The 27,934-nt window shown below is 35.4% G+C and overlaps 2 protein-coding genes across 3 annotated transcripts in view; one reads left to right on the top strand and one right to left on the bottom strand.

Annotated features, from left to right (window-relative positions):
* Nucleotides 1-966: 966 nt before the first annotated feature.
* LOC142336065 (uncharacterized) overlaps nt 967-27,934 on the bottom strand; it is a 72,156-nt gene continuing 45,188 nt past the window's right edge. The window contains exons 9-11 of one of the 2 annotated variants that reach the window (XM_075384568.1): nt 4,452-4,494; nt 2,421-4,120; nt 967-1,487 (exon numbers count right to left, since the gene is read on the bottom strand). In XM_075384568.1, the coding sequence (XP_075240683.1) occupies nt 1,243-1,487; nt 2,421-4,120; nt 4,452-4,494 (1,988 nt within the window). In that variant the 3' untranslated portion in view covers nt 967-1,242. The remainder of the gene's footprint in view (nt 1,488-2,420; nt 4,121-4,451; nt 4,495-27,934) is intronic. The other variant, XM_075384569.1, reaches the window with a different exon arrangement.
* On the top strand, nt 20,378-27,546 carry LOC142336066 (cathepsin B-like cysteine proteinase 3). Its single transcript, XM_075384570.1, has 5 exons — nt 20,378-21,175; nt 21,518-21,760; nt 21,999-22,127; nt 26,779-26,958; nt 27,249-27,546. Exons 1-5 carry the CDS (start codon nt 20,860-20,862, stop codon nt 27,386-27,388), a joined length of 1,008 nt encoding a protein of 335 aa, XP_075240685.1. The 5' UTR covers nt 20,378-20,859; the 3' UTR covers nt 27,389-27,546.

Genomic DNA, 27,934 nt, shown 5'->3' with positions numbered 1-27,934 from the left:
ATAATTATTTATTGCACTAACGCCTTAACAACAACCAGAACATGAACCAAGAACAAAAAATAAAAGGAAAGAAGTCCATACAAAGGGTCGATACTATGTTAATAAAAATCAGTACACTTCAATTGAACAAATAACCAAATCAATTCGTACAAATATAATCATCACTCAAACTTCTTAAAACTATCGAACTGTTATAACTTTTATAACAACTACTATAAAAAAGGCAAACCTTCACAGCTGAACACACTACCAAATCCAACTTACAACTAACATACTCGATCCGTTCCAGCAGAGACAACTGAGGAAGAGGAACAAAAGTAGAAATTGTACACAACCTTCTACACGTTCACCTACTAAGAACACAGAACCTTTCTTTAGTTGAAAAACTCTCAACAACCCTAACAACACATTGCTTCACAACAACCACTTGCCCGTGAACAAAAACAACAACTTAAAACTAGTTCGAAACGAAATAAACCTAAATTTACAAAATAAATTGAAGTCAATAATTGGATGTCAAAGCGATAGTAAAAGTTCAAAAATTGCGGAAAAATAGTACGCGCAAACAAAAAATTTCAATTTTTAAAAGAAAAATGTTTCAGTAAGAGAGCTCGTAAACAGGGAGGACTTCATTATGATAAACAGATTTGCAATCTTCTCATTGAGAAAAACCTTTTTGTTCTTATAAGAACTGTTATCATGCTAACAAGTATCAAAGTCAGACGATGAAGGCCTCGCTCAAACTATCAAAGCTCTGAAGTCAGTCGAGTTAATAGTTAGATCAGAAAAATAAAAGCACCAAATCATGCCAAAAAACCTATTTTGAGTACATATTTTTAGTAAATAAAAAAAGAAGATATTGAGTACATTCTTTACGAAATATTTCGGTTGCAAAGATATCTTAGGCATTCGTTTTAGCTGCATTTGATTGAGTGGAAAAAAACGCAATATTTTCTTTTCAAAACTATTATCCAAAAATTAGCTTATCACTGGCGGTTATATACGAAAGCAAAGCAGTTGCTTAGATAGTTTTTATTTCTCATATAACTCATACATAACTTGTTTTTTAAACCATTGAATTCGAAGAATTCACTGCAGGATCCACCTATTTTTGTAGCCATCAAATGGCCAACAGTTGGAAAAGTTGCGATGGGAGTTACAGCAGATTCTAGGTTTTCTTGACCGCAATAATTACTGAACCACAGCTGTTCCAAATTAAACAGCTTGAAGTGATTCATTGATTTAGGCTTCTGTTTCGTTGTTCTTCCTTTGAATCTCCACATCATAGAAGAAGTTGGCTTTGTTCTCCACCTTCCGAAGGGGTTCAATGGGCAGGTTAGTGATGGCCATGGATCTCAGTACTGCTCCGGAGGCCACAGTCCACGACATGGAGTAGGACAGTTGACTGGTGACGTCAGAGGGGAACGGGGCAACTGGTCCTCCGGGGGAGATGAGTTGGACAAATAACTTGTATGAACAAATACTCACTGAAACAATCCATATAAAAGGTGATTATTGGTCCAAAAAAAACACAGAGCCACTATCATCACTGTCAAATGAACAATACCATTATGTTCACGTCCTTCGAAATACATAAAGCTATATCAGACATTCTAGTATCTGGAACCTGTAAATTTCAACATGAAGCTACATATTTGTGGCAAAAGATAAACATAACCGACTAAACGTCGGAACAATTGCTCTCGAACGACTCGTGGGAGCTCTAATCAATTGCAGCCTGCTTCAGTCGGGTGGGGGGGGGGGGGGGCTAAATGGGACTCAGAAGTTCAATAGTGGTCTTCAAATAACCACATTAGTTAACATATACCACTATTAAGATTTAAAGTAAAAAAATGCACCAGTTTCGGCGCACCTTTCATTTGACTTTTAGTATTAAATTGCCGCCAATTGTAGTTCATTTGACTTTTAGTATTAAATTGCCGCCTTTTAGTATTAAATTGCCGCCAGTTCAGCAGCTTGAAATTGTGATTGAGAGAGAATTTTAGATCACGCGAAACGCAAAAAGTCGAGGGCGTAAAAGTCACTCGAAAAGTCAAATTGTCAAGCGAAAATTTTGCATAAAAAAGACAGACACGTTTACAATAATTGCTATGAACTTTGTTCAAGAGCAATTAAAAAGGCAGAAATTGAGTCTCAAAAATCTGTCAACATTGAGGAACGCAACTACACTTCACATGATGCTTTTGTTCTATTAGTGGACCCCCTTTTTATCACGCATCATCAACTCCTTTGCTTCTGTTGTTCTTTTTTTTCCATACATGTTACATTTTGATGGCACTTAATTTGCATCGGGTTTACATGACTTTTGTTTACAACATTTGCCCAACATTTACAAATATACAAAATGCTGGTCATCTCACTACACTTAAAAATTCAACAGAGACGGTTCATAAACTAACCTGAGGTCTTTCCGGGAAGTCTGCTTATCCTCCAAACAATAGCCTTGTAGGAATGCTCATACTTCGCTACCCCGGCCGTCACCTGAATTTTCACTCCGTGCACTTTCGTCTTGGACACATAGCCTGTCTTCCGCTTAGCCGCTTTGACAGAACCCTCGCCCAGAACTGGTCTGTCATACCTCAACATGCCAATCCACTGTTCAGGTACCGGAATCACCAACAGTATGTTTTCACATCTCCGCATCTCAGCGTCAAACTTGAAGTCAATCTTCTGGATTGAAGGTAGAAACAACTCAGCTTCCAATTTCACAACGGAGCCAGTTTGTTCACAGGTCACTAGTGGTTTCATCGGCGAGTCTTTGTAGAAATGATCTCGAACTTTCAGATCAGCAAGTTTGTATTTACACGCATCCAATGGTTGAAACACTATAGTGCTTTCATCCAAGTACAACTTTTTGTCAACTGAATGGTGAAACTGAACATCGTCAAATTTGATCCAAGCGTCAGTTTTCATCGGTAAGATATCTGATCGTCGAACGACTTCGACGCCTTTCACGCGTTCGTCATTGATTCCAATTCGAACTTCAGGTGGCTTGACGAAAAATGAAAGGCAGTAAAGACTCGTCGAGACAGTTTCGTTTAAAACTTCCCCTTTTGAATTAACAGCTCCTGTGCACGTATCAACCAATTCCATGTGAATTTCAGGATGGGTCCAAAAACCGCCTTGCTGAAGATGCTTCACAGTTTTGTTTTGAAACTGGTATTCATCAAACAATTTGACAAAGCTGTCCAAAACTCTGTAATCTGTGGTTCCAAGTTTAGCTCTGATCCTGTGCTCGGCGATGTATTTGCTCTCGAGTGGTTGCTGAAAGATTGTGGTTGCAACAATTTTATCAAATTGGTTTCTGCGTCTGTAACTAGTTTCCACCAATTTGAGAGTATGTGCTTTTCCTTTGTCATCGTATTTCTGACGTTTAATATCATGGATAAATAACCTGTTAGAAACAAGAATCTCGTCCCAAGAAATCTCAGTTCCCTTGGTTTTATCGTAGATTTTCAACAGACTGTTTTCTCGGTCAAATTTGATTTCGACATTCATCCACCGCCGAGACTTTCCAAATTGTTTCTCGGGTGGATGTCGTAACATAAATGACCAATCCTGCTGAAAATCTTCCGGGCATGAAGGATCACTTATTACAGGAGGCACTGAATTGGTAGGTCGCGATTCAGCTGCTGTGATTTGAGTGTTATTTACAAATGGGTTATTTGAGAGGTGGGATTTAGCTTTGCTATTCTGACTTTCGTTAGCAGCATTCTGGGCGAACACTAAGGGCGCAGCACTGTCTACTAACGGGTCACTTTGGGTTAAGGGGTCGTTAGGATCTGAAATCATGAGGAGATTATCAGAATGGGCTGTGGTGTTTTGCGATATGGGATCACTTTTAGCCGAAGGATCCGAAGTAGGCAATACTAAAGGATTCGCACTACTGTCAAATTCGGCAACAAAGCTGTTCGGGTTCGAAGTCTCGGTGGTATTTGCGAAGGGGTTGTTGGTAGCTTTCGTGGATGGGGGAGGGGCATTGGGGCTGAAATCGTTGGCGAAGGCTGACGAGAAGGGGTTGTTCGTATTATCATTCTCAGATTTGAGACTATCGGGATTAAACGGGTCAAACTCTTTGCTGGTCATGCTGCTGGTCTTGCTGAAAAAAAAACTCAGTCGATGCGGTCTATACTGCTCCAATTTCGCAGACCACTTTGGTAGGTCAACTGCGCGCTCAGTTTTACAGACTTTAAATCAAGAAACGCATATTGACTGCTACAATAACTAAACATAAAGTAAGAAGCTAACAATTGATGACTGTTGCGCACTACTAAATTGCAACAAAAATAAAATATCGGATTATCGGTTCTATTTATCAATTCTGAGCTATGCGTTTTACTATTGGCAAAAATATTGCAAAATTGTGCACTTTTCCTAAGCAGACATCAATTCATTATCGACACAAAGAGACAAACAAACAAATAACTTACATGGATAAGCCGTGACTGTTGCTATACTGTGAAACGGCAGCGGCTGAAACAGGAAATGAGCTCAATATTGTAAAACATAAAAAAGAAAATGATATACTGTTTCTTGTGGTAATTACACATCTCAACACACCAGAAATTTGACCAATAAGAGGCCCGTCAATTCCACAATATTGACTTGCTGACGTAACACCCTTATTAGTCCATTTTTTCTTTTCCTCGTCCATTATTAGCCCAATACTAGTGGCGACAATACAGCGCTGAAAACAAAGACTTTTCAAGCACTTTCTACTGAAGCTAAAAATGATGATGCAAACTTTTTAGCTGCTCCTTATGAGCGTCATTAGCGCCACATGAAGACAATACAAAACTAGTTAAGAGATTTCAGAAGTTTCAATGAGGCAGAAGTTGCAATCTCATGAGATTCGCAAAGCAAGTGAACCCAAACCCAAAAATAATTCAATACCTAGATCAATGAATAATGGATACCCCCTCAAAGGAAACCACAGACATCTAAAAATAATTCTCTAATAAGATCTGCACCAACTGGTATAAAATAGAAATGATTTGTACGATTAATAAAAGAACTCAGACAGAGAACAATTCTACAGTACAAGAAGATTGCGCTCCGAGATCATGAAAGACGTTTACAAGAATTGGTTGTTCACTACTACAGCTCGATTGTTTTATTTAAAGTTAGAAAGAGTTTAAGTACTTGCAAGATATAAACCGAGAAGGATTCAATTGTTTTCTTGAAAGATGTCTGCCTACTTTTTTGCAAATTTCCATAAAATTATATGGTAACACTTATTAAATATAATCAGATAAAGAAAACAAATAATGCATATATTTTATTTTAATCAAGAATCTCGAAAATTAAATTTACACGAAACTTTTCTGCGGGAAAATAAATAAAGACAAAACTATTGGTTTCATGAAAGCTATTTATGTTCGCTATAGAATATAATTCCAATATTCAAAAAGTTCTAGTTAGATATACAACTTTAATGTGAACAAATTCTTCTTATCTTTTCTGAAGGAAAAGAGCCCTTTAACACTTCAGTGGTTGTGCACCATGTACTCAAATGACGAAAAACGCAAATGACGTAAAGTAAAACATAGCCGGCAGATTGCCAGAATAGCTGCGAAAGAATAGACCTGCGTGCCATATTATAGAGATAGAAACAGATACAGATCTAAATTGAAAAAAAAATCGACGCCCATCAAAAAACTAGGCTAAAAAACATTCAGCGATAAATTAATAAAGCTTGTTGAAATTCATTCCACAGAAGCCTCTTACTAGGGACCTTTATTGCACATATGAGTTCCTTTGACCTTAAACAAATTCAAATTAAACTTAAGTTTTAAAGTGCAAAAGTCATTTTATTGAGTGAGGTAAGTCACGTATGATCAAAATCTAATCACGCAAATAACCTAAAAACTCTCGCTAAAGCGAGTGAGAAATGACGTCACGCGCGCAAATGCCGTTAGTGAGAGGAAGAAGTCATTCAGAAAATTTGACTTTTTCAGCTTTGCTGTGTGAACAAATGTAAAACGAATAAAGAGCGTCAGACGACGCAACAAAAAAAACCAAGAGCACCGCAATATAGCTGCGCTCAGCTTACAGCTATAAACAAATGACATCATCACGCGCTCAATTCTGTTGACGACTGGAAAATTTGTTGAACGAAATTGCTGAGCTTCCGGAGCTCGACTTAATGGTAGTAAACATAGAAGAAGAAGAAACAATAAGATGAAAAGTAGCATATCCGATCTCTTCGTAGCTAATTATACCATTTATACCAAAATACCATTTCGAAAACTTACTTTCCACCGCAATTTGTAACTAAAATATCTGATATTTAAAACAAAGCCATCGATATTTCCAGAAAAACTTTGTTGAATTCTGAATATATTTTTTATTATCTGACACCAAAGACAATCTCTGTCAAAAGTCACTGTATGTTGAGATGCCTAAGAAAAAAATAAGCAGAAACTAGAACCAAAGTGGACAAAAATTTTGAGTAATATATTAGAACTGGTCAAAATTGCGCAAAATAAAATATTGCACAGTCCGAAGTTTGTCGTAGTGCAACTCATCTTTAAAAATAAAAACGTATTTTAAAATACCAATAGTAAAGCAAAAATATCGAGAAATGGCAACGCGCTTTTGATGCTACACACAACTTGCATAATGAATAATGAGAGTTCCGTTCTTCGGGAAGGACGAGGAAACTATTTTCCCGCCACATAGAAGGATCTCATATAAAAAGTTATCTAGATTAAAGGAACACAAACTCTACAACAATAATTTTCAAAAACTCCAGTCTAAAAGCTTATAGCTCTACCGAAAACGTTTCAAGCTGTAACAATTTAGAACCACTGAGAGGTCGTTATACTCTAAACACTTACCAAAACCTTGCGAGAACCCAAAGTAAGAGGGACTTCGTTTGAAGTCTTTCCTTCTTCCGCAAAACATTAAGAACAACATGACTATATCCAAATTATAATATATCCAAAACTATATACAAAATGAAGTTTAGATCCAATTATCAACAACAAATTGAGCCAGTAAAAGAAAGTAATAAAAATTCTTTGAAGCTACACAAAATCTAAGCATTTATTGTCAAATCTACGCAGTAATGTAGAATAGTACATTAAAGTAATCTGAGCGAAGCAGAAATTTAACAAAACTAAATTACAAAGAATTCAAATTTGAGCCAAAGTTTAGTTTGTTCATTAAAGTTTGTTCATCAAAGCCTTTCAAATTTAAATGAAAAAGCACAAGTGCACAGCTTCTGAATTCAAAAATGCAGCGAACAGTAAAAATAATGACCATAAGTTTACTTTGTTTGCCAGTAATTGAGACATTCAAACAAGTTCATCAACTGAATTCGAAACCACTCGTCTATTGTAATGCACAGAATGACATGAAGCCACTAGCTTATCAAATCAATCAACATAAGAACTTCATAAACAGCACAATTCAAAGAAACGCAGATTTCCAACAAAAAATCGTATGAAAATTTAAGGTCATTTAGCGTTGACGCGGCCTCGATAACGATTTCAGGCTGCAAAAACAGCTGTTCAAGAATGCAAAAATGTATTGTATACTCAATCCAAATTTTTGAATTTTCTGTCACATCAACCTTTCCTACAATTTCTTCAGATTAACCATTCACAACTTTTTCATCGGTCAGTCTTACAACAGTCTTGGCAATTCAAAATTCAATTATTTTAGCCAAACGGAATTCATTCGTTCAAAAATGACCTCATGGATAAAAGAATATTCCTTCATTTCTTTTTATTGTGCGTCTGAAAATGCAAATAGATTTAGGTATGATTCTAGGTGAAATTGATTTTCAATTTTACAAAGGGCTCAAGTTTCTCAAGTTGCGAAAAGGCTCAAAATAAGTTGAATCAGTTTTTCTATTCTCAACCTGTCTCATCTAGATAGGTTGGGAAATTCGAAATTTCGGGTCGCGTCAACAAAAATAAAACAGTTACGTAACTGTCTACATAAAGTGAGTGCGAAAACAATCAGACAACCATTTCGATATAGTTTAACTTTTTAACTTTGACTCGAAGAATCACTAAAAACTCGTGATTCTAAAAACCCTTGTTACTGGGAAAAAAAGCATTACAAATGCCAATTAAAAATCTATCTGAAATCTATATAAAAAATGTTACTATGAAATTTCGCAAATTATTCCGACAGATAGACCCTATAGGACTTTGTCTGTTGGATGCATTTCCCTAACTGTTTGCTATTTCCATTAGTTCAGGGAATCTTTGTCTTTACGCAAACGATCCAAGAATCCGTCAAAAAACGGACCGAATAATTTTATTTTGAGAACAATCGATGAATTATGTGGTCATTATTCATTGATCTTCTGAGGTCTAATGTAAGTCAAGTCCTCGATGAGCGTGAAATCTCTGTCGAGACTTCCATTCTGTCGAGTATATAGGCTGCTGAGCTTATTTATTGGGGGAGCATTTGTATACTTAGTTTATTTCTGTCCAATTAAAATAAAACAACAAAGCTCTGGTTTTTGTGCTAGAGCTCATGTAATACCGACACTCCACCCACACTAGTTATCTTGAATTTTTATGCTGTGAATAATATATGAAATAGATATGAGTAAAACTTTTCGGTATGCGCAGTTAATGACTAACGATATTTGAATTCAAGTACCTCGACTTTTTTTGCTTTAATGCCTCGGCAGTCAATAGTCAGTAAAGCAACAGATTAACTAAAAAATTTTTAATTAAATCACAAGATTCAATTAATAATAAGTAAGCGCACAAATCGATGTTTTCAAAGAAGTGCACTGCACGTACTTGATCAGATTTTATTTTGATACCTCAATTCAAGGGAAATTCTTCAAAACGAACTATTTAAAAACTGAAGCAGATTGATAACTTGCTTAAGGTAGAATATAATTCAATATATTTAAAGAACTATTTAAATCACTCCTAAGACAGAGCAAGATTTTGATAACATTAGAAATCTTTTAAACAACAAAATAGAATTCTTGATATTTAAGTTAAGAGTCCTTTTAATGTTGTGAAAACTCTTGTACTTTGGGTGCTGTGAGAACGGGAGTTAAGAGGAGCAGAGGAAAGTGTGGTCAGAGAAGGCGCGGTAGCATTGTGATGACCTGGGAAACGATGGAGCAAATGATGGCAAGTTTGTGTATTGGGGTATTGTGCTTATGATTCATTTTTGTATTGAGCCTTCGTTAGTTAATGCTTGTTTTGTCTCTGGTCAAGAGAAGATGCGAGAGAAGGTGCTGGGAAGCAGAAAAGTGTGATGACTATTAAGACGAACGAATTCTTGAGTTCTCTTTTTGAAGTTTGTTCAGTTTTTGAAATTACCGTGTGCAATGTTACCATAGTTTCTTGTATTGGTTAGTTTAATTTAGTTAAAATACATGTGCCTCGTTTGAAGATGATTTGCTTATTCAATCTTAGTTTTTAAAAATCATATATGAAAGTTTTTCTAACTTTTAGGTTTTTAGCTTAGTATCTGCATCGGTTTCCGCGGCTGTTAATTTAGCTATAAATTTGAGTAATTAGTGAACAGTGCTGTAAATTTGCACCCTTATAAGAGACAAGGCGGCTCGTTAATATGCGTTCGCACATGATGTTCCGACCCGAGCTCATCTACATTTTTTACCTAAATTGTCAACCAAATCAAGAGATAACAAAAATAGATGTTTGAGTTTCAAACAATCGTTACACAACCTATCTACTAATTGAATTACTAATGCCATGCTTCATTACAGCACCAACGTGATCTGACATTGAAGAGACTAAGAGAAAAAAATTAGCACCAACAAAATTTTCGCGGCAAAAACTGAATATCTAAATTTAAAAGCACCTAGTAACAACGTCAAAATGCAGTCAGATAAAACCTTAACTACACAAGTTTACCTTTTCCTAACTATATAGCAGATGAAACGTGTTCTTAACGAGACTAGGTAACAAGCCGACAAAAAGAACGAACAGTGGAGCGAAAATCAAAAATTAATCAACATTTTTTGCACCAAGAATTTTCAAAAATCTTAAAAAACATTGGTTTTTAAATAAAAAATCCTTGATAAATTACTAAAAAGTCACTACAAAACCAAAAGCACCCATCTGTGGTCAGACTATGCCATAGAAACAAACTAAAGAGAAACTCAAAAAATTACAAACGATTTGAGAAAACACAAATTTTGCTACCATTAAAATCAATAGCTATCATCTGAATATTATGTATTTTTATTTCAATTGTTATTTCTGCTATTTCAGTTGAAGGATTTATACTAAAAGATTAAATAAGTTTACTTGGGCCACATTTAAAAACCATTCAGATCTGTTTTTACGCGATTGTTCTGAAAGAAGAGAAAAAGTAACACAAAAAATAAAATGGCCATTCAATAAACGTTCAGAAAAACGAAACAACAGTGGCACATAATATCAATATATATGTTATTTCTTGAAATACACGAAATTCGATGGGACGTCTCATTGATGAATAGAAGTTAAATTTGACGAAAAGAACAACAAAAACTGAAAAGTTTGAAAAACATTTCAAAATGTTTGTCATAAACTTTGAGACTATTCGCTATAAACTGAATGCTTCAGGTAACATCATTCATTCAGTCCTCAATTACAAGCCTATGAGATCTGTGAGCAATTTACGGCTACCTAAAGAACAAAAACAGCGAATTTAGGGAAAAAATTGAGCGATAAAAGGGTCGAAGGCATTAAAAAAATGAACTTTTGACTAAACACTCTTCTATTTTAAATTAATTTTTCAAGAGCAATGGGAAAACCTTTTTTATCAATATAACTTCAAAAAATCAACAAATATGAACAAATACATTAGAAGCACGAAAATTTCGGGAAAACACGTATTATCAACGCCATTAAATTCATTAGCATTCAACGGAAGCCAGTAAATACAATAAATGATGCCCTCGAGGGGACATTAAGTTTGTTTGTCAATCGTATTTTATCAATAAGACCTTACAACAAGTTAATGACTATGAAAACAACAACAGAGAGAGGCAAAAACCACAAATTCTATAGAAAAGTGCCAGAAGAAAATGTCGAAGCAATTCAAATCATAAGCTCTTCTCTGAAAACTTTATCTATGATCCGTCGAACTTCTTCCCTAAACCAATAGGGACTCTCAGCAGTAAGATGATATGATAAGATTTCAAAAGGATCCAAAAACAAAGTACCCGAAAAAAAATATGAAATCTCGTGGCATTGAAGTTTTAAAACTAATAGGTAGAAGATAAAACAAACCGCTAACCAGAATAATTTTGGCTGCAGTAGAACGGAAAGGGATTCTGTTAGAACCAACATTGACCAAGAGTTCACGAAAAAAATAGGATTGGTTAAAGTTCAAAAAAAATTTCGAAAAATTATTTTTAAACCCTTAACAGCCAGTAAACTCAATTTTCCAACGGAGCTCAATAACTATGCTCAGATATAACCCTTAGGGAGGAAAACGATGTTTGTCATGCATAGATAGTTAAAAAGACATCACAATAAGTCTTTTGACTGAAAACAATAACAAAAACAGGCAAAAACTAAAATTCAGTAGAAAAGTGCGAGAAGAAGGTGTCGAAGACAATTAAACCATTAGCTATTCTCTGAAAACCTTCCCTGTGATCCACTGAACGTCCTCTCTAAGCCAATTGGATTACAATAATCTTTGGATAATATGTATGATGTTTGGATAATGTGATAAAGAGTTCAATAGTAACCAATAATACAAAAATTTCTAAAATTTTAAAAAAAAAATTGAAATCTTGTGTCATTGAAGTCATATAAGCAATAGTTAGAAGATAAAACAGCTAAACAGAATATTTTTAGTCGCAGTAGAAAATAATTAATTTTGAAATACTATTTTTACATAAAAGAAGTTTTAATTTGGAGAAAAATTGCACTAAAAGTGAACAAACATCACGTGTTCACACAAAACTTCAATCCTCGATAACTCCTCGAAAAAAACGAAATTCAAAAAAACCTTTTTAATTTTGAATTCTACGCTGGACCAGCTTTTTAATGATACCACTCACATTTCTCTACGACGAATATATCGATCGGCCAAAATTCACGGAACAAAAAAAAACCCATTTGAGTATATAGTTCCTCCCCCCACAAGTGGGGTCGGAACAAAAATAGTCCAGAAAACGCTGAACAAAAAAATCTGAGTGTCCAAATCACACCGCTATAGTTTCTCCACTATTGATAAAAATAGCTGACAGATTGTCAGAAAATAGCCCCGATAGCTTCATAGACCTGCAGTCTCAAAAAGATTTGAAAAACCAAAAAAAAATTCTTCATGAAACGCAGAATTTTTATTTTGATTAAGAATCCGCATCACTCATTGCTGCTTCTGTTAGCTGCTCTCAAATAATCTTCAATGAGAGTGACACACACACCCACTTAACCCTATCTCTTCAACTTAAGGTAAAAAAAGTCAATTTCAGAGTGAGGAAGTCATTTTGGAGAGAGAGGTAAGTTACGAGTGACCAAAAATATAATCACGCGAATGAACAAAGAAACTCGCTCACCTAAGAGTGAAAACTGACGTCACTCACATAATTCAGTTGAATGAGTGAATGAATAAAAAGCAGATTTGAAATGATTCAGGTGTCATTTGGTCGTAACAAAAATCTTCAAGACGAAATAAAAAAACAACAGGACAAGTCCTGATATAAAATTCAAAGAAATTTAACTGACTAAAGAAAACAGCTAGACCTAGACTGGACTATGGATAGATTGTGAAAACCGTTTAGAAAATAATTCGAAAAAAAAACAAAAAAGAACAGTAAAAGCAGAAGACGCACATGATCAAAAAATCACAATCGACAAAGCGAATCTTTGTTCAAACCCCGTTTCTTCACTCTCATTGAAAATTCGACTGAAAAAAATTCACGCCACAACACCACTCACTTTTCACTCCATTTCCATTTTCGGTGTGACCAAAATCACTACTCCAATTTGGCCTCAAAAATCATGAAAAAGCGTGAAGATCTTAAAGAAAAAAAGACAGCGCCCCGATACAATTCAGATGCTTTGAATTGTAAAAAAGAGAAGGCCAATAATAGCTCCAGCTATCGCTGTGCGGCTAATAAAAAAATCTCAACGCAGCATCGTAAAGGCACAAGAATCAGTACAATACAGCTGATGAAAACTATTGCTGCGGAAAAGAGCTAACGCTGAGGCCTATAAGGTTTTAATTTCAGAAAGCCTCAACCTATGACCTTTGGGTCCTACTCTCCGGAACTATAAATAAAAGTCCAGAGACCAGTAAAAATCTGCAATTTGATGGGTGGTGTTGGGGTGAGCAGAAAAGTGTGAACGGGGTCCAAACCAATCAAAATGGTATGAAGTACTTCTTCCTCAACAGCTTCGGTGAGCCTTCTAAGGGTATAAAAAATCTAGCTAATGGCAACTTAATACCCTCGGGATTCACCTGTTATTCCATTTCTTTTGATGATAAGTAAAATTCACTTAAGCAAGAAAACGAATATACTGGATTAAAACGATCAAGCAAAAATTTTTGCATAAAAACACACAATTACAATAATTGCGTTGAAATTTGTTTGAGAGCAATTATAATCAAATAAGTAAAACTTATTGGTCTTCAAGATAGCGGTTCAGTGAGAGATATAAAACAGCGCTGTGAAGATTGGCACAAAATACTTACAACTTGCAAAGGGATCCAGCGAATCTAGCAGATCGTGATCCACATTTTTACAAATAGTTTTAGTCGCTGTTTTGACTTCATTTTCAGATTCTGTGACAGTAACTGATGAAGTAGAATTAGTAGTAATAACATCGGGTCCCAAATTACCAAAGGGATTAAAAATTTCGCCATTTTTGGTCACAGTTTCGGCTTCTTGCGAATTTAAACTGAACGGGTCATTGGTCGCACTCGAAGAAATCACAACTGCCTCCACTTCCATAACTTATTTGCTATTTGTAAATTACTTCCGTAAATTGGAAAAAGTACATAACGTTTACAAATTGTGCTAATTTCCAAGTAACAGATGGTAACTAGACGCACAGCTCAACTTTGAACTGCTGTTCAGATACAATGCAAAATGGTTCCTCAAAATTTCTTTTTCAACGTTAACTCGAAGTGTTGATGTAGCAAGTAAGATATCAGTTGTCTTTGAGCAAATAAAACGGTTCTGCAATTTGCATAATTTTACCATTAAAATCCCTTCACCACATTGAAAGTATTACGTTTTAAGCCACAATGAATCAACAAAAGCAACAAACAATATGCAAATGTACAATCCCAGCCAACACTTTTGAAGTAAATAAAAAATAATATGTGTACTAAGAAACAACTGCTTGAACTTTAACCAGTCTCGAAAATTAACACAGCATCAGAAAATCAACTTTTTATTACCTCTCATCGTACCAATTTATTGCTGGCAAAGGCAGTCAATATTGAATCGTAAAATATAATCTGGAAAGTCTAGCCAGCAGAAAAATTGGACCAGAAAAGGCAGAAAATATTATAGAAATGAGAGTCGCATTCGTTTGGTGGACTGAAATAGCGGGCGTGTACTATCAACATACGTAGATTAGTTTGTTAAGCCAGACACAGGCAATAGTTATGTCCGTGGCAGAGACAGGAAATTTTGACTTGATGGTAGAGCGTTGAAGCCACCACACTATTGGGTAGAGACAAGGAAAGCTAGGAAGGAAACCAGTAACGGATGGTGGACTAATAAGGCGCCACGCGGTGGAAAGCGACTAGATATAAATTGGCAATCACTAGGTTATAAATGAAAAAACTCGGTGGCTTGAACTAGTTATGGTGATGATGGCGATAATAGTTTTAACCCTTTACGTGGGAATTAAATTTGCTGCTCCGATAACTTCATTGGAAGGTAAAATGTAATGATAAGATATTGCTATTGATTAGCATTTTCAGTTAAACCCAGAAAGCTGTTTTCAATCTTATTGGGCTAGCACAAAACTGGGATTAAAAACGTGTAAAATCCACAAAGAGCAAATTATCCCTTCCCCCTGAATGATCAAAGAAAAAAACCCGCAGAAAAAAGAACAAAAAAAGAAAATAGAACAAAAGAATTAAAAATTTCGTTCGAACTACAGAGTGGAATTTCTTGTTTGCACTAATAAAATAGTACACTTTGCCAATTAGATTTATAAAAATTGCAAAAAGTCGATCAGTTAGCAGCTCGGAATAATGTTTCGAGCAACTCTGCTACTACAGAAAGCGCAATAATTTCCACAGGAAGGTTAATTCACAGCCTAGTCTTATCTCGGTGGGAAAGGCAGGATACGAGGGGAAAATTGAATTACATCCTGAGTAGGATACATTCGGTGTTTCTATTCAAGCGGCATACATTTCCAAATGAAGCGGATTACTGGGATGAACGTATATGATAGACATCAACCAATAACGCCGCAAATAAAATCGCTTCAGAAAAATCAACAGTGAATAAAACTTGTTCTCGAAGTCCAAAACTCAACATGGAAAAAACTTTGATTGAAAATATTACACTTGAAATTGCAAAAGCAGCAAAAAATTGAAATGGAAAAATTTTCTGAAAACAGGAGTGAAAATTTAAAAATTAGGCTAATTTTCTTTAAAACAAGCAACAAAGAGTGATCACTGCTAATAAGATTGAGTTTAAGGCGACGATCATTTCCTGTAACCAACCCCCTTTTAAGGAAGGCGGAGGCATAACTCAATTTTTAACGAATAGGTTAGAGGCCGGTTTATGTTGGCACACGGTAATTAACGCGTTCAAAGGTGGAACGGCACTCGACGATGAAGACAAAGCATGTCCGGGTAACAAAAGGAGGGGTACGGGGGGGGGGGGGGGTGTTAGATTGGTTGGTAATATAGAGATAGTGTAAAAATTGATTCCTATGGTTATTATTCACCATCACCGACAGGCAAATTTCTCAATGCAATACAATTCAAATATATTCCCTCTTCAATCAGGAGAAATAAGGGAAGGCATATAACCGCTATAACAGCAGTCACTTGCTGCTAAAGCACCACCACCACCATCACTACAAGAACCACCATCGATTTTACAATCAAGACTCGCGAGAGTACGAGAAACAGGTACGGAATTCAACACAACACCACCAAAACATATATCCACACGAAAGCATATAAAGTGCGACATTTATATGCAAACTTAAGGTCGCAAAAATTAAAGGAACATACGGAGGAAAACATCTAAGCACAATACACACAGGCACACTTAAAACCTCCTGTTTAGAATTGCATATCAAATAAGCAGAGCGTTTAAAATTTACCAAACAATAGAATATGTGGAAATTTATCTCTCGCGCTTTTAGCATTCCTTGAATAAGGCCTTTTACATACACATACAAATGATGCTTCAATGGTAAAGACTAAACGCATACAAGTACTTATGTTACGTAAGATGAATGCTATGTCCTCAGCATATGGAATGACGAGGAATAAGCAGCGCCATTTTGGATGCTGTAATTTTTGGGAAAAGGAGGAATAATGCAAATGAGGGAAGCACAAACAATTTAGAGTGATGGTTTTATGTTGATTCATTGTTGCGTGTCTTGCGACACAAAACAGCTTCCCCTGAATATCGTTCGCATTATTGCTTGAAGAAGAAACAGTGATCCATCACTTGAATGATTGTCAAATGAGTAACACTTCATCAATTTCGACAAATCACAACATGCAACAACAGCTCTTTGTACAAAATAAATTCAGAAGGGTCTATCGCAACTTCAGATGCTATATTTAGAGAAAACTTGGAATCTATCTCTGACAGTTGTATTCTGACTAGGGTTAACTACTAGGAACGACTACTGTCCCACACGTCGAAAAATTCAACATTAGATCAAAATAACAAATCTACCAAAATAATGCCCGCTCGAAGTACTGCACTAACAATCAAGTTGATATTTACGTCCCTTCCTAGCAAAACAACTGGTGGAAGCCTTGCAACAATTAATGGTAATAAGTTAGAACTCCTATAAAAAATAAACTCCTATAAAAAATAAACTGATATTTTTCGACATATGGTTCAAAATTTCGGTTATTCAAAAAATTTTTGCGTCATTCACCACCCGGAACGTTACAAAGGATTTTGTTTCTTGTTAAATTGATGACGTTGATGTCTAGAAAAAGTGCAAAAGTTCCAGTTCTATTCAACTGCAATGAAAGTGCACTGACTTTTAACATACTATGTAAAAAACGTAAGAAATTAAATTAAATTTTGGTACAAATTCTTTTAGTTAGAAAAATTGGCATTGAAATTATTAGTTTACCACTGTGGTATCGATGAATTATCAGCTGCGCAAAGACGCAAGGAGTCGATAAAACGAATAGTGTAGTTTAAGCGGGAGGGTAGTATGGGCGGCGAAAAAAATGTCTACAAAATTTTGTAAAAACTCCTAATTACTGCTTCCCAGCAATTATTCTGCGATAAGCCAGCAAATATTTTACTCGATCGGTGACCCACCAAAAGCCAGTTAGAGGCATTATAGCCAACAGTTTTACAAATACACGAAAAATACAAAACTTGAAAAAAGACATTTGTATCATTTATTATATTAAAAAAACTGCATAATCAAGTCATCAAAAGTGACCTCTTAAAAATCAGCTATTAAACAGCTCTTGATTAAATAGTGAACACATAAAACCACAAAAAGCTCTAAGTCAGAAGAAAAAGTCAAAAGTTTTAAAATGAAAAAGATACAAAATTTAACCAAAATTACTGCATTCTTTTTCAAATACAACTCAAAATCGGGTAAAAAAACAATAAGGTTTCTTTGTCATTGAGGTCCCATAAAATTACATAGCAATCCAACTGCTCAAATAGTAATTAAGAAACTTTGAACTTCGCTTTCAGGTCAAAACGCCGCTTGAACAAATATGTCGGGTAAAACAAACTTCAAGACCATTACTCCTCCCCGCACAAAAACAGGCCACTATCGCTGCTATTAAAAATCTACTACAATAATGGGAACGTGAAAAAGACGTCATGATGTACATTAAACACTTCAGAAAACAATAGTGGAGCTGATGATACAACATTGAGTAAATTATAATTATGCTGTTCAAAACAAACCCATTTAACAATAGATCAAAACCAGGCCGAGAGAAACCGTTGAACATAAATGTCGAAAGCTGTTGTATAAACTGTTTAGCTTATCGTCTTAAGAAAGCGTTTATATTGCTGATTAAAGCAAAAACTGATCAATGATATTTGAGATTACGTCAACTGTCCGATCATTACAACTGCCATAGAAAAGTTGACGTAATAGACAGTATTTTTGGAAAATTAACGAAAGGGACAGTGGTATGATAGGACTGTTGACGCTATATTCAGCGTAAATGACTCAGTTATGGTCATAGAACTGCCGTATTAACGAAAACAAAAATACAATTTTTAAACTAATTGAGAAAAAGATACCAACTGGGTATGACTTAACTGTCATCCAGTGAGCTCAGCTGCAGTTAGCTGAGCTCACTGATTTCTTTATTTGTCATTTCAGGTCCCATAAAAAACCATAGCATCACTATTGTTCAATTCATGAAAATGAAACAAACTTTAAACTTAGCGTTCATGTCAAAACGCCTCCTGAACAAATAGTATTTCGGGTAAAAACAAACTTCAAAAACCAATACTCTTCTTCGAGTCACAAAACAAGCCACTATCGCCAATATTAAAAATCCACTGACATAGAAGAAACGTTTCAAAGATCAAGATATACATGAACATTTCAGAAAACAATTCTCATTCAGGCGTAAATGTCAATGCGAACTATACCTTCATATGATATTCGTGGAGCTGATCATAGACTATTGTGTAAATTAGAATAATGCTGTTCAACATACCGATTATCGTAACCGAATCTAGTTTTAGATCAAAACCAGGCCTAGTTCAAACACTAAAAAAGTTCAAAAGCTGGTGTCTAATCTGCTTAACTGACAATCTCATGAAGGCGTTAATATAGCTGACTTAAGCAAAAACTGATTGTTGATACTGAATATTACATCACCTGTCCGATAATTACACTTCCCAAAGGAGTTGACCTAATAGACGGTCTTATTGAACAGTTTACGACATAGACAGTAGTATGATTGATTTGTTGACGTTATATTCAGTGTAAATGACTGTTTTGGTCATAAAACTGCCGTATTAACGTACACAAAAACAAATTTTTAAATTAAATTAATTGAGATTATAATACCAAATTAGTGTCACTTAACTTCAGCAACAAACTGGAACCAGTGAGCACAGCTACTTATAATTGTGAAAAACAGGTTTTTATTAAGCAGCCAAAGACGCGAAATTCTCAAGAAATTGAAACGTTCCAGCAAAAATCTCATTTTTCGATTTTAATACACTTTTTAACAGCAACTCCTTGTAAACGTGTTGGACCGCAATGCGTCTGAAAAAAGCATGACAATTCATCACCACATCAGCTGGCTAAATACTGGAAGTCGACAAGACGAAACAGAACATGGCGAGGGGAAAAATCAACGCAATAACAGACTCTTAAACTAAAATGGTTATTAATTAGGCCTTAGCTCAGTTTGGAGGATCTCGAAACTCTAGGTCAAATTTCTATTCAGACAAGATAAATGATTTCTCCTTTGAAAACTGACACTTAGTATTTATTACAAACCATCGAGACGAACCAAAAGTTATTGCAGTTAGAAACTGAATATATTGCTATATTATAATCATCGTCTAAATTTTGACAAATAATCCAGAAACGGGATGATTTATGAAATTATTTGCCACTTCTTTACATTCCCTATAATTTCACGACTCTCTGTCAAAATTTTGAAGAATTGTTAAATATTCCTAAGTACTCAAACTGTTCTACTTCTGATATACAAACAAATTAGGAAACCATTTTTTTTAAAATTGATGGAATCATTCTCCATTTTTCAAATTGAATTAAAAAATCAAATTGCATTATTGCGAACTATTCAGCAAATATTCAGATGCCAACTTCTGCCGTTTCAATAAACATAAACCGACAGAAGTCGGAAAAATTGCTCTTGAACGACAGGCGAGGCAATTTAATTCAGGGGCTGTAGCCCAGATCAATTTTTCTGTATGGGTGCAAAAAATTTTCCCCCACCGGGATTCAAACCACTGCCCTCCGGATCCACAACCACCCGCACTGACCACTGCGCTACGAATCCTTTACCTCTGCAATGCTGCAACCGATTTTATATTAGCAACAAGCTATAGAGATCAATCAAAAATGAAGAACGAAAGCGTGAAAAAGTCACTTGCGAAGTCAAAGACGGTTCTAGAAGAAAAGCGCGAAATGTCAAGCGAAAAACTTGCATAAAAAAGACACACACGTTTACAATAATTGCTATGAACTTCGTTCAAGAGCAATTAAACACCATTTTCTGGTAACTGTTTGGCGTAGTTTCTCCAAGAATGTTTCGCGTAGTTTCTCCAAGAATGTACCCCCCCAAAAAAAGCCGTGGGTTTTTTCCTTGGGGATTTCTTTCCGTGGGTTTTTCCGATCTTATTTTGGTTGGGGGTTTTTTGTTCCGTGGTGTTTTTTTTCCGAAACCGAGTTTTTTTTTGGATTTCTTTCCAAAAGTTCAACCAAAATTTCATCCGAAATGGTCAAGCTAAAATAAATATCTATCACCTTGTTTCATAGCAAGTGAGCACCCTTTTAGCACTCCAAAAAGGTCAACAAATACATTTATCCTTCTAAAATAAATCAAATCAAAATGTCATTATTTAAGTTCATTGTATCAATTTTCTTAAATAAACAATGATTGAAATGAAGTTCAAAATATCAAAACAACTCGCTCACTGAACTTCAAATGCCAAATTTCTAACTTCGTTCATCAGACTCTCAGTTGAATAAAATGGTTACAGAAATCAAATTGCTATTTCTAGTCTTAATCTTTCCGTTTTCTTCGGCTCTCAGTGACGATGAAATAATCAAGATAGTGAACAACTACAACACAACTTGGGTTGCAAGGAAGTACAAGTCATTGCCCAAGTACAAGGGACCAATTCCCGATCCAAGACACCGGAATCATGAGCTGATAAACCTAATCCTACGACGGCACTCTTTCGGACACGAACCTTTCAGACGGTATCGCGGTAACCCTCCCAAGTCCTTTGATGCTCGTCAACGATGGAACTATTGTGATACCATCCAAGACATACATGATCAAGGTAAGGTCAACTTCCCTAAGCACATATTTTTAATTCACTAACTCAGAACAGTTTGAATGTAAACTCTACTCAAAATGGGGAACTTTTACACTGGAACATAACAAGGATTGCACCCACCTGGCTAACCAATTAATTAACGCATAATTTTGTGAACAGTGTACAGTTAATGCTGGAAAAAAGCGTCATTTCGAGTCAATGAAATATGGACCAAAAATACTTGGTCATTTAATTGCAAACAGTGATAGCATCTAGATACCACCAACAAGCTCAATACCTTCAAAGAAAATAACCTGAAAGAAGTAATTTTAAAAATTTCTGGACCAGACTTTTTCCCTTTTTCAGGTAGCTGTGGTTCCTGTTGGGCCATAGCAGTAGCTAGTACCATTGCTGACAGAATTTGCATCAAGCACCCAAAATGGCGCCCCGTTCGAATCTCAGCAACTGCTCTTTTGACGTGCGTTAATGGAGGCCGTTGCGAAAACGGCCATGACCCCTACGATGCATGGCAATATTATGTGAAACACGGGTTACCTACCGGTGGCTTCTACCGCACAAAAGATTCCTGTCAGCCATATCTATATCCAGGTACACCTCCAATACACGGGGAATTAATTACCTTTGATAGCTCTTTAACCGAAAGGTTTCCTCAAAAAAATTTTTAAACATCCCGCATTCCAGTTCCTAATGATAATTAATGCCACTCTACAGCTTATTACAGCAAATTTTTAATGCGATTCTATTAACTGCTTGCATATAATGGACGTTAAAAGCACGACTGATTAACTTCAATAAAAAGATCTTTTGAGTTACTATTGGTTACAAGGTTTGTATGATGAGAGAGGCCTGCCACTCACCAACAATTTTGAGATACCAGTTATGGCTGCCCAGCCTGAGTGCAAACACACATGCATTCCATCCTTCAACAACTCCTACAAGAGCCAGTTACACAGAGGTCAGTAACTTTAAAGTGTTTTCATATGATGCTGACAGATTGCCAGAAAAAAGCTGCAATTGTAGACCAGCAGTCTCATAATGACAAATAATGAGAGCGAAGAAGAGAAATTTCAGTTTTTAAAAAACTTTTTGCTCAGATGTCACATTTCGATTGAGAAATTGTATATCTTGTGTTGCTTGTAATAGTTGCCCTCAAAAACGCCAAATAAAGTTCCATATATTCGGTTGACCTTATTTCCTTAAATTGATAATTATATTATTAATTTAAAAAGTCATTTTGAAAGTGAGAAAAGTCATTTTTGAGAGTGAGGTAGTCACGTATGACTATGCGAATGGACAAAAACTCTACTAAGATTGAAAAATGACGTCGCGCACGCAATTCAGTCCAAATTGCATGAAAGATTTAATAAAAACCAGATTTGATGCATGCGTGACAATGTGTTTGCAACAAATAATGGCAGAAAAAAAGAATCCTTACAAAACTGATAAGCTCAGAAAACTGACCAGGACAATAAGTGTCACGAAGTGACCGGTTTAAGAAACTCAGAACACTGCAATTAGCTCTATGACCCCAAACATAACCTTCTCAAAATTAAACTGAACAAAATCATTTCAAAAAATGAAAACAAATAAGCTTTGAAGAAAACGATAAAATTTTGTTCCGATGTAACTTCAAAAAACTGATTTTGAACTTCTCTCTTGTTGGAAATTTGATAAAATGAATTCAACCAATAGCAAATCTTAAATTTAACAAGACAAGCATGGAAATATTAAAACAACGGCGACAAATTGTTTCTTCACCGAAAACAAGCTCCAAAATTCTAAGAGAAATATCAGTCATTCAGTGATTAACTTACAAAAAATTTTGCAAATATACAAAAATTTGTCGATGACAAGAATGAAGAGATATTGGAAAAAAGTAAGAAGAGGCATCTTCATAATTATCACCGTTAAAAATAGAAAATTGGGTTAAAAAAACTAAGATTTCTTTATCTGTCATTGGAGGTTCCATAGAATTGCATAGCAACCCAATTGTTCAAATCGTAAAAATGAAACAAAATTTGAATTTCGCTTTCAAGTGAAAAGGCCACCCGAGCAAATAGTATTTCGGGTCAAAACAAACTTCAAAAACCAATACTCTTCTTCGAGTCGTAAAGCAAGCCACTATAGCCGCTATTAAAAAGCTACTGAAATAATGGAAAGGTTAAAAACATCATGACATACATTAAACATTTCAGAAAACAATGCTCATTCAGGCGGAAAAGTCAATGCGAACTGTACCGTCATATGATATTTGTGAAGCTGATAATATACTATTGTGTAAATTAGAACAATGCTGTTCAGCATACCGATTATCGTAACCGAATCTAGTTATCGATCAAAACCATTTCGAGTGAAACCATTAAAAATAAGTTGAAAAGCAGCAGTCAAATCTGTTTAAATTAAAATCTCATGAATGCGTTAATATAGCTGACTTGAGCAAAAACTGATTGTTGATACTGAATATTACATCACCTGTCCGATAATTACTCTTCCTATAAGAATTGACGTAATAGACGGTCTTATTGAACAGTTTACGACATGGACAGTAGTATGATTGATTTGTTGACGCTATAATCAGTGTAATTGACTCAGCTTTGGTCATGAAACTGCCGTATTAACGTATACCAAAATACTAATTTTTAAAGTAAATTAATTGAGAAAATAGTACCAACTGGGTATCACTTAACTTTAGTAATAAATTGGGTTCAGTGAGCTCAGCTGGTTAAAATTTTGAAATTTTAACCAAGCATTCCACCAACAGGTAAATTTCCACCAAGCATTCAGAGACGTGAAATTCACTCTAGAAGTCGAAACGTTCCAGCAAAAATTTCAATTTTCCATATTAAGCGAGACTTCTTAACAGCAACTCGTTGTAAATATGCTGGACCGTAATGAGTCTGAAGAAAGTATGACAATTCAAGACCACATCAGACTGCTAAATCAGGAAAGTTCACAAGACGAAACAAAATAAGGCTAAACAAAAATATTAACGTAGTACCAGCCTCCTAAAAAACTGAAACGGCTAATTAGGTGAGTTAAATCTGCTCAGTCTCAGCTGAATTTGCAGGATCTCAAAGCTCCAGGTAAAATTACTATTAAAAAAACATAACTAATTGCTCACTTGAAAACAGACACTTGGTATTTATTACAAACCATCGAGATCAGAACAACTAAAAGACATTGCTGTTAGAAACTGAATAATTTGCTATACTATATTCGTCTATATTTCGACGGATCTATTCTGTTTTCTCCCCACAGCTTAGTGAACTTATGTTTTATGCTCCCCAGGGCGCACGTGCACTATTTTTTGTCAACATAATAACGTTCTACATAACATAATTTGTAACTGGGGGCGTAAAATACACTGGGGGGGGGGGCACAACAGAATAGATCCAATTTGGCCAATATTCCAGAAACGCAGAGATGTACTAAATTATTTGCCACTTTTCTAGAATTTTTAGAGTTTCATGACGCTCTACCATAATTTTGCGATTTTTTAAATATTCTTAAATACTCAAACTGTTCATCTTCTCATGAAGAAACAAATTAGATGTACAAGAAATTTTTTCAAAATTAATTAAATAATTCTCCATTTTCAAAATTAATGAAAAAATAAAAATTCAAATTGCATTATTGCGAACTATTCAACAGTTATTCAGATGCCGACTTTTGCAGTTTCAAAAATCGCCATATTCAGGGAACTGTTCTGCGTAGTTTCTCCAAACATGTATTTGAAACCTAAGATTTCACCTAATTTGCACTTCAGTTGAAACAAACTCATTTTAGTTGATGCATCGTGTCTAAAACGATTGCTGCTAAAAAAATTACCCAGATCTTCAGCAAAATTTAGACTAGTTTGAAATCTTTGTACAGGTTCCTAATAGATTGTTCAAACAGTCTAAAGGAAAACATACCCGGCAGATTGCCGGAAAATAGCCACCGTTGATTCCCATAACCAAGATTGGGATTGGAGAAAAAACTAGTAAAAAAGTTTTTGTACACACAATTTAAAAGTGCGAACTATTTTGACGTCATTTTGGAGCTGAACATACACCTGTTCCGAGACCAAACAGGGATTAGTATCAATACCAATAAGCATTAGAGATGGTAACTATGAACAAAGTTCGAGTAATGGGCATCTAAAATCGGGCTTTATGGGTTTATCGCGTTTCTATTTCTGATTCTTTTTTTGATTCTGACTCTGTTCATTTTTAATTGCTTTGCTGAGCAACTGCGGTCTAAAACCACTTTTAGCAGAATGAGAGAAGAGTGAAACTAGCCTAGAGATGTCAAAAAGATTTCACGCAAAATGTTGAACAAGCTGTGAATTAAGGTAAAGCAAAAATTTTTATTGGACGAAGTACAAAAAACATAGCACGACAAGTCCAGACGTACAATTCAAAGAATTTTCATTGACTACAAAAAATACTAGACCTATGTTGAATTGGGACGGACTATGATTGAATAGGGAAAACCATTTCTAAAAAATCAGATCAAAAAATTTAAAAAAAAAACAGAAAATCAATGTCAAAATGCCACACGTGAACAAAAAACCACTAGCCAGAAATGAAAATTCGGTTCAAACAAAAAACTACGCGTAGAATGAACTATGAATGGATTGGAAAAACCATTTAGAAAAAAATCCAATCCAAAAAATCGAAAAAAAGTAAAAATCAAAGTGAAATTGCCGAATGTGAACAAAAAACCACTAGGGAGAAAGCGAATTTTTGTTCAAACACCGTTTTCTCACTCTACTTTAAAATTAGAGCAAATAAATTTCACGCCGCAAAACCACTCGCTTTTTCGCTCCATTTTCTGTTTCGACGTGACCAAATTCACTACTCCAATTTGACTTCAAAAATCATGAAAATGTGTGAAGGGATCTTAAAAAAAGACAGCGCCCCAATACAATTCAAATTCTTTGAATTGTAAGAGGAGCGCTATAATAGGCGGCTGAGAAGCTGAGGCGGCTATTAAACATAAATCGACTATGGTTCAAAAAGGACAGGTGGGGTGGGGTGACCTAATTAAGAACTCAACAACATTTGGCACAATTCGAGATTTTTTATGGGTGGAAAATTTACCGAAATAGGTGAAGCTCAAACCTCAGGTCTCCGTCAGCCTGTCACAGATGTTAACCACTAAGCTATTAATGGTTCTCCATTTTCTGTGCGGACAAACAATTAATGCCCTTGCTTACAAATTTCTGAATGGGACCAATTTAGATCACGCGAATTTCAATTAGTCAAGTGTGAAAAAGGCACTAGAGACGAATTTCAAGCGAGCAACACAACATTCTAGAACAAAAGCGCAAAAACGGTCAAGAGCAAAAAAGACACGTTCATGATCATTCCCTTAAACTTCGTTCGAGAGCAATTTTTTAAAATCTCTACTTCTGAATGAAGTAAGAATTATGTAACAATAAGCTCATTATTATTATTGTTAACATGCAGTTCAAGTTATTTCAAACAATTCGTCCTCTAGATAGCAATTTTTCGTTTTTAAATTTCCGCGAAAAACTCATTATTCAACGGGTTCAATTTCAAAACTCAACTACCTAGTACCTGATCTTGTTAGTTCGAAGTCTTAAAATTGAATCTTTAAAGGTGAGCGAATGTACGTTGTGGCACCCGACCCAGACTCAATAATGACTGAGATCTTAATTCACGGGCCAGTAGTTGCTATTGTTCAAGCATTCGAGGACTTCGAGAACTATGAGAGTGGAATCTACGAACACGTGGCTGGCAAGTCTGAGGGATTCCATGCTGTGCGCATAATTGGATGGGGTAAGAGGGATCTTAGGCTATCTAGGTTGTAGCGTTCAATCACACAGAACCAAAGTTGGGTGTCGATACGGTCAGAAATTCTTTGAAATAAAAGCGTCGATATTTTCCAACTTAACAGCTCTAACTTACAAAATTGATATTTCGAATGAAGTAGAGTAGTTCTTTGAAAACCCCTCATCTGTTTTGTCATTAAATGAATGCGTCCTAGAGAGTGCAAAATGGTGTAAATCCATATCTAATGATGCAAACTAACTTTTCGAAGAATAAGTCGGACTAATTTTTGTTGGTAGGAGAGGAGAACGGTACAGAATACTGGCTATGTGCTAACTCATGGAGTCGTTTCTGGGGAGAACAGGGCACATTTAGAATCAAGAGAGGAGTGAATGAAGTACTAATAGAAGAGGCCGTCACTGCAGGACTACCATACTAACACATTACTTGACGACATATCATCAAGAATTATCTTTCCTTTATTGCTTCAAACTTATGGACAGTTAACTTTAACAAATCTTATTAAATTATTTTATAATTTTTTAAACTTCATGGTACGTGCAGAACGTATAAGTAAAGCACGAAATATGTTCAAAATGCAGTACAAAAGAAGTAATCTTCAGTTAAAATCCAATTAATGTTGGAAAGCGCCGTGCTGAACAAATGCTAGGAGGAAATTTTGCCTGTTGGAGCACCGTTTGAGAGCTAATCAAATTCAGTTTTGGTATAGGGTATTCATTCAGTTAATTGTTTCAATAATCGAAATATTTTTAAAAACATATGACCAAGCAATTATTCAAAAAAGGACTGAATTTAAACCAAAGTGGAGTGGGTTTTAGATTATAGCCTTAAGATGCTGGTAGATTTTCTAGAGTCTCGCTAATAAGCGTGCGTACACTTATCAGCTACTCAAAATTCCCAACGAGAGCTATGTCGGACACACAAAATCATGAAGACACTTGATTGGAAGTCAAGACAAAAAATC

Source organism: Convolutriloba macropyga, chromosome 3 (assembly GCF_964194025.1).
Source record: "Convolutriloba macropyga chromosome 3, txConMacr16.3, whole genome shotgun sequence".
Classification (NCBI taxonomy): domain Eukaryota; kingdom Metazoa; phylum Xenacoelomorpha; order Acoela; family Convolutidae; genus Convolutriloba; species Convolutriloba macropyga.
The sequence above is the reverse complement of the archived record's forward strand: the minus strand, read 5'-3'. Positions and strand labels throughout refer to the sequence as shown.